At 39.7% G+C, this 18,413-nt stretch overlaps 1 protein-coding gene across 4 annotated transcripts; it reads left to right on the top strand.

Annotated features, from left to right (window-relative positions):
• The first annotated feature begins 3,402 nt into the window (after nt 1-3,402).
• Nucleotides 3,403-17,902, top strand: ewsr1a (EWS RNA-binding protein 1a). 4 transcript variants are annotated; one of them, XM_053644583.1, is made up of 16 exons: nt 3,403-3,433; nt 6,013-6,049; nt 6,262-6,313; nt 7,135-7,270; nt 7,468-7,663; nt 7,907-8,181; nt 8,311-8,467; nt 13,396-13,433; nt 14,106-14,123; nt 14,906-15,021; nt 15,313-15,442; nt 16,180-16,293; nt 16,424-16,565; nt 16,686-16,780; nt 16,948-17,188; nt 17,554-17,902. In XM_053644583.1, exons 1-16 carry the CDS (start codon nt 3,418-3,420, stop codon nt 17,591-17,593), a joined length of 1,803 nt encoding a protein of 600 aa, XP_053500558.1. In that variant the 5' UTR covers nt 3,403-3,417; the 3' UTR covers nt 17,594-17,902. The 4 variants fall into 4 exon arrangements, with proteins under 4 accessions (XP_053500558.1, XP_053500559.1, XP_053500560.1 ...); XM_053644584.1 differs by having other exon boundaries at nt 7,132-7,270; nt 7,913-8,181; XM_053644585.1 differs by having other exon boundaries at nt 7,132-7,270; nt 7,907-8,148.
• The last annotated feature ends 511 nt before the right edge of the window (nt 17,903-18,413 follow it).

The following is an 18,413-nucleotide window of genomic DNA, read 5'->3' as shown; positions in this document are numbered from 1 at the left end:
AGAGAGCGTCCGGGCGCTTCGTCATGTCTCCTTCACGCTTTTTTAAAACCCCTCACGAGTCCGCCTTCACTTCATGTCATCCATATCAGCCTTATATCAACGCTGGTTCCATTCGACACCTCAGTCTGTTCTATTGCTCTTTAGACAGCAGACTTCAGTCCATCACCTTCATCCAGTTCCGTCATATCAGAGTTTCAAAGTGCCATCATGTATTTTGCAATAGACAGTTTTATGCGTCACATGTACTGAGGATATGACGGTTAGCTGCGGATTTTAAACACACACACACACACACACAGTATCCAAGGAAAGCTTGTGAAAACTTTTGTAAGTAGAAAAACATCACAGCATCGAGTGTATGGAGTTCACTTCCTGTTTAAAGTCCGATGGCAAATGTTTCGGGTTTTTTTTTTGCTGTAAAGACGGAAATGTGATATGAGGACTTGTTCTCCCGACATTTTTACTAGCCACAGTTGCAGATTTACAAAATCTCATTGTTGAATTTATGTCCAAGTACTACTGACAGGAAAATAACTACATACAAGTGTCATCCACGCATTCAGTGAACTTTTCATTCGTTGAGTACATTATTAAAGCATAATTTCCCAAAAAAAGACATTCCTAATGGCTGGTTATATTTCTCACTCTAGTCTAAAGCATGTGATAGTGTTTCAGTTTCTACATCATTACAGAACTTTTTTTTTTTATACCATTTGACTGAGATATTATACACTGATCAGCCATAATGTTAAAACTACCTGCGTAATATTGTGTAGGTCCACCTTGTGCCTTCAAAACAGCTCTGAGCCGTCGAGGCATGGACTCTACAAGACCTCTGAAGGTGTGCTGTGGTATCTGGAACCAAGACGTTAGCAGCAGAAGCTTTAAATCCTGTAAGTTGTGAGGTCGGGCCTCCACGGATCGGACTTGTTTGTCCAGAATGTCCCAAAGATGCTCGATCGGATTGAGATCTGCGCAATTTGGAGGCCGGGTCAACACCTTGAACTCTTTGTCATGTTCCCCAAACCGTTCCTGATCAATATTTGCAGTGTAGCAGGACACATTATCCTGCTGAAAGAGTCCACTGTCATTAGGGAATACTGTTGCCATGACGGCATGTACGTGACCTGCGACAGTGTTTAGGTAGGTGGTACATGTCAAAGCCAGGACCCAAGGTTTCTCACACTTCCTCCGCCTGCTTGTCTTCTTCCCACAGTGCATCCTGGTGCCATCTCTTCCCCGGGTAAGCGACGTACATGCACCCGGCCGTCCACGTGATGTAAAAGAAAACGTGATTCATCAGACCAGGCCGCCTTCTTCCATTGCTCCATGGTCCAGTTCTGATGCTCATGATCTCATTCTACGCCCTTGTCAAAGTCACTCAGATCCTTACGCTTGCCCATTTTTCCTGCTTCCAACACATCAACTTCGAGAACTGACTGTTCACTTGCTGCCTAATAAATATATCCCCCTAATACCCTTGACGGCTGCCACTGTAACGAGATAATCGACGTTATTCACTTCACCTGTCCGTGGTTTTAATGTTCTGGCTGATCGTTGTCTATATTTAAAAATGTGCTGCATTGGTTCGGCATTTTAATACAACATTCCCAGCTAGGCTTTTAAAACATATATATTTTTTTTAATCTGGTTTTGCGCTCTGTACAGACGACCCCATTGTGTTGCTCCTTTACATTTTCTTCAAATAACAGACCTCAGCAGACAGTTTTGTTAAATGCTGCTTTCTAAATCAGGCAACTTCATCTCAGGAGCAAAAAAGAAAATATGATGCTTCCCACCACATAACGCGTCATGTGTATCATATTGTATGATATTGTATTATAACAGGTTTTGCCTTTATTTTAAGGATAAGTGTGCTAACTCAATATTCAGTTTATTGTAAGTGTGCAGTAGAGAAATTTGTAGCTAGTTGTTTTGGTTGCTTTCAGTTAAGTTTTTGTTTTTTGTTTTTTTTTTTTTCATACGAATGGTTTAGACTTTATAAAATAGCAGACTCAGAAAGAAAAGCTTGATAATTGCGTTAGAAAGTAGGCTTTGCAAATTGTAGTTTTTATATCGCTCATTTATTTTTTACAGATGCATATAGATTTGATTCGTTAATCTGATTGTTAGCTACATTTGCCTTATAGGTCCAGGGCAAAATTAAGGACACAAATGTCAGGCACTAAACGTGTCTTGGCTATGTGACTACATTTTAGGTAAGGGGGAAATTATGTGAATTAAATTTGTTTCAGGATTGTCCATTTGGATCAAGATTGTTATAATTTTTATAGTGGGGCAGTAGCAGCACAGTGATTAAGCCATTGGGCTACTGATTGGACGCTCAAACTTCAGCACTGCCAAGCCGCCACCGTTGGGCCCTTGAGCAAGGCCCCAACTGCTCAGATGTATAAATGAAATAAAATGCAAGTCCCCCTGGATAAGGGTGTCTGCCAAATGTTATAAATATAAAGTTTTGTTTTTTTATATAGGTTAATATTTGATATTTCAGCGGTCATCCAAGGTGTTAGGAAAAATGGGACTCTCACTAGTTGTCTTCGCATCAGTACATAATTACACCATCCTGGTACATGTACAAAACAGAGGAAGGAAGGTAAACAAGAGAGAGAGAGAGAGAAATCTAATAGATAATCTAAGAGACCATGTCTACATATCATTCAAATTGGCTGAATGAGTCTATTTTTGTCTTCTAATTTAAGCACAATTACAAAACTACAACAGTTTAAAGTCACAAAAATAAGGCATCCAAAATCAAATTAAACAGGCTATGTGATGTTACTTATAACAACATTTTATTATAATTAATCTCAATACTATACAAAACAGTAGTTCATTAGGCTATACTTTTAAATGAATACTTTTAAACATAGCCCTCTTTAAATGTTACAGATAACCTTTCAAATATTAATGTAGACATTAACATGGCAAATCTATTGTTTTGTTGTGAAGCAGGAATAAATCTAGTTGAGATTAAAGCAGCTAGACGCCTTTATTCCAGCCAGATAGGGTTCACACTTGTATCCTAAATAGTATAAGGGAGAGGAATGTGGTAATTACGGTAACATACTCTCGTGGCGTACTACTTAGTAGGCTAGTATGCGTTTTTAATAACGTAGCCTGGATACATGTGGCGTCATTACGGACGGGTCCATTCGAGATTTTTTTTTTTTTTTACGACGGTAAATATTCACCAAAAATATTGTTTTAAAATGCGTTTTGAGCGATTCTCGTTTTTAAAGCCAAAAATAAGTTACGTGCGTGTAGGTAAAAAAAAAAGTGACTATGTTTAAATCAATTTTTATAATGTCGCATCGTGTGGGAATGGAATCGTCCTGTCGCCATTTTCACGCATGCGCACTGGGTTTGGTAGCTAACAGAAAAACTCAAGTCCACGAAATGGCGTCTGCAGCAGGTAATTCAAATGTTGTATGGATTCAATAAAACAAACCGTTTTTCTTTTTCTTAATAGAAGGTCATGCTAACTGATGGGGAATTTTACGCGCGATTAAATTTCGTCGATATTCTTAGTAATAATGAGCTCAAGTACGTTTATATTTATCTGCATAACCCTTTTTTTTGTTAGATTAGCTAACCGGGATGCGGTTGGCTAAATCCCAAATGGCTCCGTACTTCGTACACTAGTGCCCTACGTCGAGTCTCAAATGACTACTTGTACCCCCTAGGTAGGGGGCTACGGGCAGGTATTTGGGATTGAGCCCTTGTTATATTGGGCCGGTTGCTTAGCTGGAGAGGGATGAATTGGTCGCTTTAAATATTGAATAAGCTATCTAAATTAGTAAATCCCGAAGAGGGGTTTCTTTTGTTTTTGCATAAACGTTAGAAATGCTCTTACGGATGTAATAAACTGTGTATTTCCAAATGCTCATAACAGTCGAATAAACAAACACAAAGCGCTAGTTAGCTGGATAAGTCGGTTAGCGTTGAGCGTTTTAGCCGTTCACGTGGTTCAACAGGCCGTGTGTTGAGTGTTAATGCTTAACTGCTTAACATTTCATTTAGTTGTCTGTGTTTTCGTTTGTTTCACTCAGAAAATGTAGTATAATCAGTCACTTGTAAGTTTGTTTATTCGTGCATATGTTATAACTTAGCAACGCATTTAAAAACGACAACATTTGGTCTCTTTGTGTTCAGGACACAAAGGCTTCTGGATTTAGCCTAAATAACTTCATTTTCCAGCTTGTGATCCAGGCGTGGATTTTAAAATCGCATTAAATATCTTGGGATAAGATTTACAGTCGAAGAAGGTCGATATTTGTGTTACCTACACGTTTAAAAATACCTTATTGGGATTATAAACAACAGGATTAGTGGCGGTTATCCTTTATCAAAATGAATCTCTTTTCTTTTTTTCCCCCTAGTCGTGTCTGTTTATAATGGAGAATGTTTATGCACGAGGGGGAATAACATTCAATTGTACGTAATGTACAGAACACAGTGATTTTACTGCAACCTGTAAAGATGAACAAGACCTCGCTGTGTATCTGAGCACTAACAATAACGTTATCGCGGCCGCCATCTTGAACCGCCTGAGTCACCTTTTGTGTCTCCTTTAGCGCCTTCCAGCATCTTTCAATCAGCAGAACAGCTGCAGTACTGACCAATATAGATCCATTTAGGGGTGAGGGATGTGACACAAACACGACATGCATCACACTTTGTAGGTTTGTAAAGAAACCGCCAGCAAAACAAAAAAAAACCGTATGCAGACGCTGCTGTTGAAATTCTTCAATCTGATTGGTCAGATTTATTCTTCAATCTGATTGGTCGGGCGAACTGTAGTTCAGATTGCAGGTTTATATTAATGCGCTCGTTCAAATAACTTACGGTTTCTGTGTGAATGTTTAAACAACAGTAAAAACATCATTATTATGGAGTTTGTCAGTAAGGAGCCATTTATTGAACATTTTATGGAAGGAGTCTCTAGTGTCAGCACCCAGTTGTTTGTTTATTTATTTATGTCGCTATGGGAGAGTTGTTTATGCTTTCTGGTTCCTTGATAAACTTAAGTTTTATTATTATTATACATTTTTAAAAAAACGTTATCATGGATTGTTTTCCAAGAACAGAACCTTTTGTTGTGGTTTATTTCTTGCTTACCGTCTTCAGAAATAGACATTAGCTATATTTCCATCCAAGCTGTGGGATGGGGGTTTCAGCAGGGGGAGGTATCTGTAAAATGGAAGTTGTTGCAACCAGGGAAGCCCCTGTGGCTCTTTTTTACCCCCAATATAATAATAATAATAATAATAATAATAATAAATGACAACGCTATCACAGACCTCATGTGATCCGAGGCGATATTTGGGAACAGAATCATGTGAGACAGTTCTGGGAGTTAACTATACCAAATCATTTCGATGAGCGATTTTGGCTCGGGCGTTTCATAATGACAAAAACAATATTTTAGATGCTGTGCAACGAGATCGGTTCAGATCCAACAGAGCCAATTATCCAATCACATGATTTGTTGAGACAAAGTCACATGAATTTTAAAATATTTATTTATTTATTTTTTATAAATGCGCATCGAGGTATTTATTCGGTAAATGTGTCTTTATCATAGTTTCTGCGCATGTCGTCTTATTGGATTTAAAAAAAAATCCTCAATTGAGCGCACAAGGTGTTTGTGCATTCTAGAGATTTTATTCACATCTGGTGTTTCCATCCAGCATGTTTTTTTAAATTATTATTTTATTTTTATTTTCATGCAGTATCCTGTTTGCAATATCAAATTCATATAAAAAAAAATCAGTGGAAACAGCTATTGAAAAGGGGAGAAGTTTTGAAGAAAAAAAAATCTAATTGACTGCTTTCCATCAGCATTTGGAAGAAGAAAAGAATTTAGATCAGTGTGTCGTGACTTAATTTGAAAATACTGACTGTGAGCAGGTCTTTGGTCCTTTTGCGGTTGGTATAACTTTTTTGTTTAAAAAAAGAAAACTAACGTTGAGTGTTTTTTGGTTGCTGCAGATTATAACAGTTACGGACAGGCTGGAGGCCAGCAGGGGTAAGATAAAATTTTCTCCGTGTTTATTTATTCATTTTGCGGATAATATTTTTCTTTGGTTTACTACTGGCTCGTAATGTGTTGTCTTGCATGCTGTGTCATTTGCACTATACGTCTTTTGTCTATACTCCTGAGATGCTGCTGTTGCAGTGCTGTTTCCATTTGCTTTCCCTGTGTAGTAGTTTTATTAATGTGTGTGTGTGTTTGTACAGGTATGGCTCCTACGCTGCCCAGCCTGCTCAGGCCTATCAGCAAGGTACCCAGGTAAATCACTCTCACTCAGTGCTGTTTAGTAAAGTCTTCTTTTAAAGTGTAAGGAAAACAAACACCTCAGATCTATGGGAGATGGCTTTTAAGCTTTGGTTTTGTTTCAGGTGATGCAACCGTCTCTTAAAATGTCTGTTTTTAAAATGCCAGTTCATGGGCCCGCCCACTTTCAGAGGACTTTTGTCCAGAAGCAAATTTCCCACTCGTTTTCTCCATAGACTCGAAAGTTCTTCTACAGTAAAGAGTTTAAAGCGTCAAACCGAGACTGCTACGAGATGACCTCGTAAATTATTTCAAAGCAAAAACGTTTTGAAAAAGTACAAGGTTGTGCAAGTACAAGGTTGTGTACTTATTGTCTTTTCCAAGGGTAAGAACTACCATTCCCTTAACACATTCTGGACGATTCAATATGGATCGCTTTCCTCCACTTCTAGCCTAAGAGGACTACTAATTGGTTTCCGAGTCACGCTTCATGTTCACAAAATAAACGTTAAAAAGAAAAGGAAAAAAAGACAGAACAATCCCTCCCTAAAAAAACAACGTGATGTTAATTCACTCTGTATTCCATGTTTACAGGAAAGACTGTGGTGAATTTTTGCTTTGGTGTTCTGGGTAATATAGTATATACTGGACTTAAATATAGCTGAAATCAAACAGACGTGTATTCTACAGGAGCGTATACCATTTCGTAGCTTGTGATGGATCTCTAACGTCTTAAATTTTTCATCATCTTTCATCTTTCCAAAAAAATAGAGAGAGAGCCATGTAGAAGGACATTTCTGAAAAGTGGCCTTATCATTGGTTTGTGTGCTTAGCAGTCATATGGTCAGCAGCAGGGCTACAGCTCCTACACCCAGCCTGCTGATTCAACTTACTCCCAGAGCAGCAGCTCCACTGGAGGGTACAGCCAGCAGGCTTACGGGTCTTCATACGGACAACAACCACCAGCCAGCAGTGAGGGTTTTTATAATGCTCGTTTATCTATTCGACCTGTTGATTTGTGCTGAGATTGCTGATAAATAAGCAGCATGGAGTTGGATAGATAAGTCCAGAGTATGGGACCATAAACATGTAGAAACCTTGCTGTGTTATTAATTTAAATTGTCTGAGCATGTGTGTGTTTTTAATTGTAACCCTTCCCCTGTCTGTAGGTGGCTATAACGCTACTCCGACCGCCCCTCAGGGCTACTCTCAGCCCGTCCAGGGTTACGGAGGCAGCGGTTATGATGCGTCCTCTGCCTCCTCCAGCACTAATCAGGCCTCGTACGGCAGCCAGGCTGCGTACGGAGCCCAGCCTGCTTACACCGGGTACGGGCAGCAGGCCGCCGCTTCTTCAGCTCCTCCCAGGTACTGCAGCTATTTATAATCACGTTCTGTTCAGAATTAGCAGTGTGGTTCTCGCCAGCACAAAGTTTAGAGAGCTCGCATGTTTTATGAATAGCCATTGCACTTTATTAATCCCAAAAGACATAATACGTTTTGATGTCCCTGCTTTGAATATAAGAAGTCGGCTGTATTGTAGCCCACTTCTGGAATAAGAACATGTCCTGTCGTGAATGATTTAAACTGCATCTCTTTATTTTGTGTCAGTTACAGCTCTGGTGGTCAACAGACTCCGGGATATGAACAGAGCTCGTATTCCCAGCAGCAGCAGAGCGGCTATCAGAGCCAGCAGGGCGGCTACGGACAGCAGGGCTCCTACAGCCAGCAGGGCGGATACCAGCAGCAAGCCCCGCCCCCGCAGCAACCTCCACCTTCCAGCTATCCACCACCCTCTGGGTCCTACGGACAGCCTCCTGCCAGTCAGTATGGGCAGCAGGGCAGCAGTGGAGGTGCTTATGGACAAAACGACTACAAACCACCTAGTCAGTATCGTAGGGTGGGGCATACATGGAAGTGGTTTCAGCCTAAGTCAGCTGCAGCCACAAAGCCTAATGCTGATTTTTGGGATTGATTTATTTTTTTTTTCCTCCTTCTTTGTTTTGTTTGTTCAGGTAGTTACAGGCAGGACCACCAGAACGGCAGTTACGAGTCCGGTGGTTATGGCGGTGGAATGGGAGGGGGGGAGAGCCGCGGGCGTGGCAGAGGGGGGTTCGACCGGGGCATGATGAGAGGAGGAATGCGTGGGGGAATGAACCGTGGAGGCATGGGGTAAGTCTGTGTGTGTGTGTGCGTGTGCCACTGTCACTTTCGTTCCCTTACACAGGAGCTGTGAACGGCCATAAAGGGGCTGAGGGCTATGCTAAATACACCAACACGTTTTCTCCTGTGATTGTGTGAGCTGAGTTCAGTTACTCAGAGCAAGGCTTTACTAGAATGTAGGCCAGAGCGGATTGTTGGAAGGCTTGCTGTTGGCACTAGTGTTGGGTCCGAGTCCACCTTTGTCGAGTTCAAGTCAAGACCAAGTCCTTAACCAATAAGGTCTGAGTCCAAAAGGGGCCGAGCCGGACTCGAGTCTGAGTCGAGTCCGGAAAGTAACTAAATTGAAAAAAAAAAAGATTGAAGCTTGCATTTGTAAACTCAACACTGAGCCATTAAAGTAATATTTTACCAATCACCAACCAATGGCAACATAAATGTAACCAAAAAATACCACTACTACATCTTGCCATTGCCATTTAATATTTTTATTTCATGTCACCAGCACCTCAACTAGTTTCCTATCAGAAAAAGGTTTCAAAGGAAAAAAAGGGATATAGTTATATGTAGCACTTCTATTATATTGCAAGTGTATGAAAATGCAAATGTTTTGTTATTGGATCACACTATATTGTGTCCTTCAGCTAGAGTTGACCTTTCAGTTATTTGATGCGCCTCCCTTACAGTTATATCAGCTGAGAGAGAGAGAGAGGGAGAGAGAGAGAGAGAGAGAGAGAACATTGTAGAGTTACATTCAGCAGCATGTCATGATGACGAGCTTCATGCTTTAGTACTCCTTTTAATCTGTTTATGAATGAAGACAAACTCATTTGTAAACACAGCTCTGTTCTTGTTATTTACTACATTAAGAAGTACTTTTCACGTTTTATGTGAAATTCAAGACTGGAATCACCAAATGGTAATGGTTAGGGGCGGGCGATATGACTACAATCTTATTTCACGATAACGATACGTTTTCTCAGGTAGGTCTATCCGTAGTATTCAAGTAAGAAGTACTACGGAAATTGAACAAAGCAGTTAAAGGTAAAATAAACGAGACTTCACTGTATGACACACAGTGATTATGTTTGCTGAGGTTATTCAGGTAAATGAGTGAGTGAGTGATTTTTTTTCTTTCTTTGGTTGTTTGATTAACATTAATGAAGCAGACAGCAGCAGGTTTATTAGACTGCCGTCACTTTAAGACCGAGTGCACAGATCCAATATACTGTATTGACACACCTCCGATTTATTTATCCCCAAAAAAAAAACAACAAACTGTTTACATTCACTTAAGACATAACTGACTGTATGTGCATGAATACTGGGTGTGCTTTTCAAATGTGTGTGCGCAGAAAGCCCCCTGGTCAGGCAGGGACACATTCGTTCATTTCTTGCTTTCAGGGGCGATTCTAGAGTCTGTCGAGGCCCTAGGAAAAAAAAATTCAGGGGCCCCTTCCCTAGTTTTTGAAATTATAAATACAAAACAATAAACTTGAATGGTCAAAAGACCATTAAAAATTGTACATAAAAATACAGAACAAAATGTATAGAATGATAAAATATTTGCAAAACATCTCAAATAAAAACCATGTAAATAGTACAAACTGTATCTAAAAACTGTTGGGTTTTTCTGTTTGTTTATTTATTTTATAACTCACATTAAGGCCATCACTCATTTAAGCATTGATTCTACAAATGCTGCTTACGGGCCTTGGCTAGTGCAAATGCTGCCGCTGTGTCCTCCATATCTAAATACCAACATTCATTTGTTTACTGTTCTACAAAAACAATCGCCATTATCTGATCCAGTTACCATTGTCTTGCTTTCTTTTTTCCTCATTCTCTTTTACACTTCCTGACAGAAAAGTCCTTCACTTTCCTTCATTGGTGTTTTCTGAAAATTTTACCGCCGAAAAGTCGACGGGAATGACACGGGGCCCCTTTCAGGAGGTTTCCCACGGTCATGTCACTGCAAGTAGTCACTGCAGTTGCCAAGCTGCTCTCCTGTTTATCTTAAATTACGTTGTTTTTTTTTTTAAATTTCTTTTCATGTTACACATGACGTGCCAAGTTTGAGTACAAAATTACTCGAGTGCGTGAAGAGTCAGAGTTCGTTCATAATTGGACTCGAGTCTGGAGTCTGAGTACCCCAACTCTAGTCGGCACCTTTTTAAAACTCCTGTTGTAAAGATCATGGACCAGCAGTAATTGGCATGAAGGTTCAACTCCTAAATGAAGTTGGGTATGAAAATGGAAAGTGTCGCTGGTTTTGAATAGCTCTCAGCCCTTAGCTACATGGCCGAAGGTAAGAGGTTGCAGAACTGTTATATTGGGGGGAAAATGATCAAAATCATTTCCACATCAGTGTTTACTTATTAAAAGTTGATTGTGTGTCACAGAATGTAAGCTCTATTCTGTAAACAGAAACCTGAATAGATTTGGCTTTGGTTTGCCACATAAAGACTGGGTTAATACTAGGGGTTTTAGACTAATTATTATTATTATTATTATTATTTATTTTTTTAACCAGGTAGTCAATGGTCATATTTTTGAGGCACTTTATCACCACGGTGATATTAGATCGTGTTATTAATTTCTCTCTATGTATTTAAGAACATTTTGCTATTTGCCACCATTGCAGTTAGATGCAGAAGTGCCACAAGTAAAGCTTTTAAATTGCTGGGTATTTTTTTTTTTTTCCTCCCTGTATTTCTGTGTGTCTGCAAAATGGAATCACATCTTTTTATAAACTTTTAGATGGTTTCTAAAAATATTTTCAAAAACATAAATTAATCTAAAACTCTTTCAGTCTGTTTTTAACAAAAACGATTTATGTATCTTTTTTTTTTATTCCCCTCCAGATTAAGGGTGTATAATGGTCTTGGTGGGCAATTCTGCCAATGTTTTGGTCAAAAAAGAAGCTCTCAAACGTTTCCAAAGGGTTTTCTGTGATTTCTTTTTGTTTTTTTCAAAGGTTTTGCCGATAATCCAGTGACGAACAGGTGGTATTTGAATTTTGAAAGTGAATGCAGTGTTTAAAAAAAAAACAAAAAAACATTTTGATGCATTTTCCTGGTTTCTGGGTTGTCACCTTTTATATAAAGTTAGATGATGTCTGTAGTGTCTTCAAAAAAAAAAAGTCTAGTAGTTATTTTTAACTTTGGAAATGTGATGAATCTTTATATCAGGTCTGTAAAAGGTCCAAGAAGTGTTACTACTTACACAAGTGTTAAACATTTAAAACGGTATGTGCCTCAAATAGCCTTTTTTTTTTTTTTTTTTTTTTGGTGTAAAGTAAGGGTATGGTTTTTAATTAGGGCAATGCAAAAATATTAAACCCTGCTATAATGTTGCACTCTGCACCAGTAGTCCTGGAAATGAATCGAATGAATCAGTTCTTATCCTTTTGCAGTTTAAGCTTTACCCAAATTAGAATTGCAAAATGTTTGCTCTTAGGCAGGAGTTTCTCCTGCTTCTTTTCTTTCTTTTCTTTTTTTTTCTTTGGAAAAAAAAAAAAAAAAAAAAGTGTTTTCTGTTTTACTTCCAGAAATTTGCCCAAATACACTGCATCCATTTTCTTTTCTTTTTCTTTCCCCCCTTAATGAGTTCTGGTAAAATATCTTTTAAAAAAAATAATAATAATTTTCATATGGTTATTGCATTTGTCTCTTCTGAATGAATATGAGCAATTCTGCTTTAACATGCTTTGTCACATTTATACGCTGCAGGTAACAAAGTGAGAGCCATGTTAACACAGCAATACATTTACAGTACCGCTACTCAGTTCAGTGTGGCCCGGCAGCCTTTTCAAATGGGGACATAAAGAGTTGGTGGCATCATTTAAAGCGGAGAGATTCAAGTGTGGTTTAACCCTCACGGGGGTGCGGGATTGCAGAGAAAAGAGTCTTGTGTGTTTATTAACCCAGAAAAAAACCAATTTAACTGTAATGCTGTATTTGAATGTTTGATAGCATTGTTTTACTTTGTATAAGTAATTTCTTAAACGTATTTGTAACGGAAAAGAATGGTGTGTGTTTTTTTTAGTTTAAATGCTTTTAATTTATTTATTTGACTGAAAGTGCATGTACCAGCTTTGTGTAAGCAGATTGTTTCAGATGCAGTCGGAAACAAGACTCATTTTGGTGGTTTGAGGTGGGCGATGCGACGAAACAATCACGTGAGACTTGTACAGCTAATCCAGATGTTTAAGGGTGCTTTCACCAGTATGTAGACGGCTCAACCCGAGCCGTGTTTTCCTAGTCGACGGTAACGCGTGCGGCGTTTTAAATTACTTTTGATTCCTATTGAAGCATCGTGATTGGCTTCCACTTGAAACCTTTCTTTTCATAAGATGGATGTGGCCAGGTATGGGCGGAGCGTTTGTGTTGATCACGAACATCCAAACAGCATAACAGTGGAGTCATTTCAGCGACGATCTCAATCCTGATCAGGACGTTGTATCGCCCACCTGTATTTTTGGACTGAATTCACTTTACATACAAGATTATGCACAGGTGTTGTCGCTGCTGCTTAAAACGAACAAACTGTTCTAGCAGAGGTTTACATTTTCCCCATACAATAATCCAGCTGCTGGGCTGCATCTGAAACAATTTATTCATTTTTCCTATTTTGTGTATTCAAAAAAAAAAAAAAAACTGTGGTAGTAAAGCAAGCTCCCTGTTTTATTTAACTATTGTTCAGCCACAAACATGTAAAGTACTTTACGCCATTTGAACACCTTCTCCCCCCCTCCCCTCAAACGAGTGTTAATGAAACAGTGTTGTAACTAGTCTGGGGGGGATGTTTGGGGCAAGTTGTTGGGGGTGTGTAGAGTCAGACGTTTCCACTCTCCCCCATAACCCCCCCCCCCATTTTGTGGTACTGAAGTGGCTGTTTTAAAGGGAAAATCGCCTTCATATCTCCGCTTATTCCCCCAGCATCACTGGAGACAGAGGTGGCTTCATTAAGCCTGGTGGTAAGTTTTAATGAGAATTACCAGAGCATACACAAACTTCCTTTTGTTCCACCATATTCATGGATTATTGATATTACAGAGGGGAAATATTCCTTTTTATTTTATTTTATTTTTTTGCCTTGCCATTCAAAGACACAAGTCTGCCGGCTAGAATTTTAAGGGTTCTTATGAACAATTATTTATCGGTTGACGATGGGGTTGGTTCAGTTTAATAACAGAAATATGGGTTTAAAAATTTACGGACTCCTTCAAAGAGTTTTTCACATTTTTTAGGGTTTAATGGTAACTGACCGTGTGTCACACACAATGTCGGGGTTTACTGCATTTTTTCTATGAAATTTAAGGTACGGAGTCCAATTTGGGTTTGTGGTTTGGCACGTTTTTGCTATAAACGGCACACTTGCAGAAGCAGTTAGGTTCAGGTGTACAGGTTAATTTGAGTAGATTTAAAACTACTACTACTAATAATTTCCCCACAATATTGAAGCACAGTGGTATTTTACTTCTCTCTTTTTTTCTATTTTTGAAATACTCAGAAGAGCAAGTGTGCCTGGGAAATCTTTACCTGGAGTTGGTCATGTCAGTGCTCAGAAGGTGAAGCGTATAGACTAACTTGTTTTTTTTCTTTCTTTCTTTCTTTCTTCGTCTCTCTGTCATCATCTTTAATATCAGGACCAGATGCAGATATGGGTAAGTGCAGCTTTTCTTTGGAGCGTTCTTTTGTTTGTTCGAATGTGTCCACGTGTTAGAATAATAATAAAGTCATCAGAACTCTGGAGTAACACAAAATGGATCTATGGGAATTATGCTGTGATAAAAAAAAAAAAAAATCCAAATTTAATATTTTAGCGTCTTCAAAGTAGACGCCCTTGTTGCCGAGAATTTCCAGAAATGTATTCTTGGCGTTTTCTCACCCGATTTCTTGAGGAATTTCCCCGAGATGATTTTTAAGCAGTATTAAAGGAGTTCACACCGACGCCGGACTCTTATCGGCTGCTTTTCGGAAATATTTCCTCAGAGTCGTCCGTTTAAAAAAAATTTCAAAAAAATTTGTAAATAAAATGTTAATGTTCTAATGAAAGAAATAAATATGTCAGCACGATTATATTTTTGTCTACGACACCGATTTCACACATTTAATCACACACCTTCAGATCAAACGGTTTTTTAAAGATCATGAGAAACATTTCAGTCGAGTGTCCACAAACTTTTGACCGGTTGTGTGTGTGTGTGTGTGTGTATATATAATTATAAATATACTTTCTTCCTTATACCAACTGTGTAGTGTACAATTTATTTAACCCAGTGGTTCTCATCTGGTGGGGTGGAGGGGTCGGAAGGGGCGCAGATTGTTTTCAAGAAAGCGTGCCACATGATAGGGGATAGGGCTTGGGGGGTGTTGGTTACAAAAGTTTGAGAACCTTTGCTTTAACCCAAAGCCTACATTTTGTGTGTGTGTGTGTGTGTGTTAGGCCGCCCAGAGGAGCAGGATGACTCTGAGAACAGCACCATTTACATCACCGGCCTGACTGAAAACGCAACAATGGACGAAGTGGCCGAATTCTTTAAGCAGAGCGGCATCATTAGGGTGAGGGAACAGCGTGTGACTGAGACAGTCCATGATTGAGAAAGGAATCATCATATTAACTGGGAATGGATAAAAAGACCAACTGCTAACCAGAATCTGGTCAGTTTAGACGAATTGTTCAGTGTTCTTCAGCAGAACTGATGTGAGAATAGGAATGGGAACCACACACGATTTGCTTTTGATTGACATGGACCGTGTGGTGTTTTTCTTTTTTCTTTTCTATCTATTCATTTATTTAAATAAAAGGTATTATAAACAAGTTTATTAACATGCTGTGTATCTTCTCCCCAGATTAATAAACGTACTGGCCTCCCTGCTATAAACATCTACACAGACAAGGACTCGGGCAAACCGAAGGGTGACGCCACCCTGTCTTACGAGGATCCGCCGGCTGCCAAGGCAGCAGTGGAGTGGTTCGATGGTATGTTTTTATTACAGTTCCTTCACTCCCCACACATAAAGAATTTTTTATTTTTTATAAAAAGTGAGAAGTGCTCTAACTGAATCAACAGCTCTCTCTCAAATGACAATTGCCAGGGGGTTAGTAGCATGCAGGGAGTATTGTGTTCACCCTGTGAAGTTTGGTAAGCACACTTAACATGCAAATGATGTGCTATTGTGAAATACTCTGCACCTTTTGAACAACCTGCTGTATGTAGTGGAAAGGGGCGGAGCCGTCAGATGTAACTGCTGTTAGTTTGCTATATGGTGGCTGCACCACGTGTGAAGTTTTTGGGTTCTTCTCAATGCCGTTCTGGCAGATAGTCTACTAGGTGTTCAGTTACATAATCAACAAGTCTTTTGTCAGATTTCTAATGAATAAAACACAACAGGACATGCTGTTCTAGGAAAATAATCAGTGACTGGAAGATGCGACTGCAGACCAGGGTCAGCAGATTTGGGAATTCAGAAGCTTTAATAAAAATATATTTTTTTTATATATAAAGATATTAAACGTGTGCACAATGTTAAGAGTGTACATTACAATTTTATTTAAATGCCAGTGTCGTTTCTGTAGCAGGGGGTGGAAAAAAAACAAAAACAACTTTTGCCAATGAAGAACGTATTTTTTAAAAATATCATTTAATTTTTTAACAATTCAAGCTTTTGTCCATATGCAAGTTAAGTAGTTGAATGGTTTTTCTTCGTTCTGCGCAGGTAAGGACTTCCAGGGGAAGAAGCTGAAGGTGTCTATGGCCCGGCGGAAGCCCATGATGATGAGGGGCGGTATGCTGATGAGGGGAGAACGTGGGGGCATGATGGGAAGAGGAGGTGAGTAACCAAGAGGTCTTTAATCTATGTAAACATGGCGCTACAGCCCAGCTTTATGGCGCTTCGTAGGATGAGTAGGTACACATTTGAAGTGTCGAGCCTTATAACGAATCTGTTTTTGAACCCGTAGGGATGATGGGTCGAGGTGGTATGGGCCGTGGTGGAGAGCGCGGAGGCTTCATGCCTCGAGGTGGACCTAGAGGAATGGGCCGAGGGGCACCGACTGGTGGAAACATGCAGCAGCGGGCTGGAGACTGGCAGTGTCCTAATGCGTAAGATTTCTCCCCACCTCCTCGCCACCTTTAAATCTTAACACCCCTTGCTTAAAAATGCTGTTCTGTCATGTCTCGCTTCCCGTGTTTATTTTACTTCCTGCTTCTCTCGTTTTGCAGTGGATGTGGAAACCAGAACTTTGCTTGGAGAATGGAGTGTAACCAGTGCAAGGCACCTAAACCCGAAGGTTTCGGTCCACCTCCTTTCCCTCCAGGTAACGGCATCTTTGGAGATCCTACTTAAAGGATGGATTTATTTCTTTTAAAGGTTTATTTTTTCCGACCGGTCATTTAAATCGTCTAGAAGCGCAGACCGTAAGGCGTGTCTTTAAAACGTCTCCTCCGAGACTGAAGTTGATCTTGCTTTACTTGTTGTTTTCAGGTGGCGAACGTGGCCGTGGCGGTCCTGGAGGCATGCGCGGCGGCCGTGGCATGGACAGAGGTGCACCGGGAGGTCCCGGAGGATTCCGGGGGGGTAGAGGCGGAGACCGTGGCGGCGGCTTCCGTGGCGGCAGGGGCATGGACAGAGGTGGATTCGGCGGGAGGGGCCGAGGTGGGCCTCCGATGGACGACATGCGTGGAAGGGGCCGGGGAATGGGACCACCAGGGAAGATGGACATGAAGTGAGTTGTGAAGTGAAACCTGGTTGATGAGAAATGGGCCGAGTAGACTCGTTTCGCATCTTGCTTGGTATTGTTTTCTGGCTTTACTTTTCTCAGTGTGATCAGAGTTCATTGCTGGCGGTGTCGCTTATAAGGCTGAAGGAACTGAAGCACATTTTAGGGTTTTTCTTGCTTTAACACCTGCATTTTAACATCAGAGGCACTATCAGGTGTGCTTGAGGAGGAAACTGTGAAGTTGAATTAGCGAGGCTGGATAAGTGTAAATGACCTCATTGTTTAGAAAGTAAAAACAAAGATTTTAGCTCAAGGACTGTGTATATACTAAATGATAATTGTGGTGTTCTATTTTTTTTTCTCTCTCTCAGGGGAGATCATCGCCAGGATCGGCGGGAAAGACCATACTAAACCTCCTCACTATGATTTTCATTCAGATTTTAAACTTGTAATTCCATATTTATAATGGTTAGTGTTGGAATTGACCGGTAGTCCTTTTTATTTTTAAGTTTTTTAGATTTTGTTTTTGTTTTGTGCTTTTTGTATTTTTCGCTCACAAATCCAGATGCCATGCATGCTGTCCTGTGTACAGATCGAGTCTGTGCAAAATGTTTAATTGTGGAACAAGCTTTTGTGTTTTTGGGTTTTTTTTTTAAAGCCCTGTTTTCCTTTAGCCCACCCCTCTTCCTGTATAAATTGAATTAAAAACGATAACAAATTTGTTGTGGTTATTTTGCTGTAACGGCTCATCGTATGTGGATAGGACTTGTGTTCATTTACCACACTTGGAGAAATCAGGTATTCATGAATATCCCATAAACTCAAAAAATTTGTATCCTGAGTGTGTGTGTGTGTGTGCGCGCATAAATCTTGACTTGATTGACTTCAAATCTTAATTTCCATGGATTACTAAACTTTTAGATATGGAATATAGTGTCAAGTTTAAACATCAAATTTTTTTTATTCTTCTTCAAAATCTTGTTTAGCAAATTTCCTTATCCAGAGTGACCTATAGCTGTGCTTTGGCGTTTCTATTAGAAAAAGATCCTCATACTAGTTCACTAGGCCAAGATTAACAATACAATTGTGAACATTTTGTCAGGGTGGGGAAAGTCACTATGTATTATTGACATTAGTTAGTTTTGATGTTCATTAATTAATCATTTGATTATGACAAAAGAAATGGCGGTGTATAAGTGGAGGATGGACAGTCTGCACAGAGCTGTAAACA

This window comes from Ictalurus furcatus, chromosome 16 (assembly GCF_023375685.1).
Source record: "Ictalurus furcatus strain D&B chromosome 16, Billie_1.0, whole genome shotgun sequence".
NCBI lineage: Eukaryota > Metazoa > Chordata > Actinopteri > Siluriformes > Ictaluridae > Ictalurus > Ictalurus furcatus.
Note: the sequence above shows the minus strand (reverse complement) of the source record. Positions and strands in the feature narration are given on the sequence as shown.

What these genes read in the sequence shown, in the direction of transcription:
- ewsr1a (XM_053644582.1), top strand. An exon ending in GGGCATGATGGGAAGAGGAG is followed by an intron (nt 16,294 to 16,423) that starts GTGAGTAACCAA and finishes TTGAACCCGTAG; the next exon opens with GGATGATGGGTCGAGGTGGT. An exon ending in GACTGGCAGTGTCCTAATGC is followed by an intron (nt 16,566 to 16,685) that starts GTAAGATTTCTC and finishes CTCGTTTTGCAG; the next exon opens with TGGATGTGGAAACCAGAACT.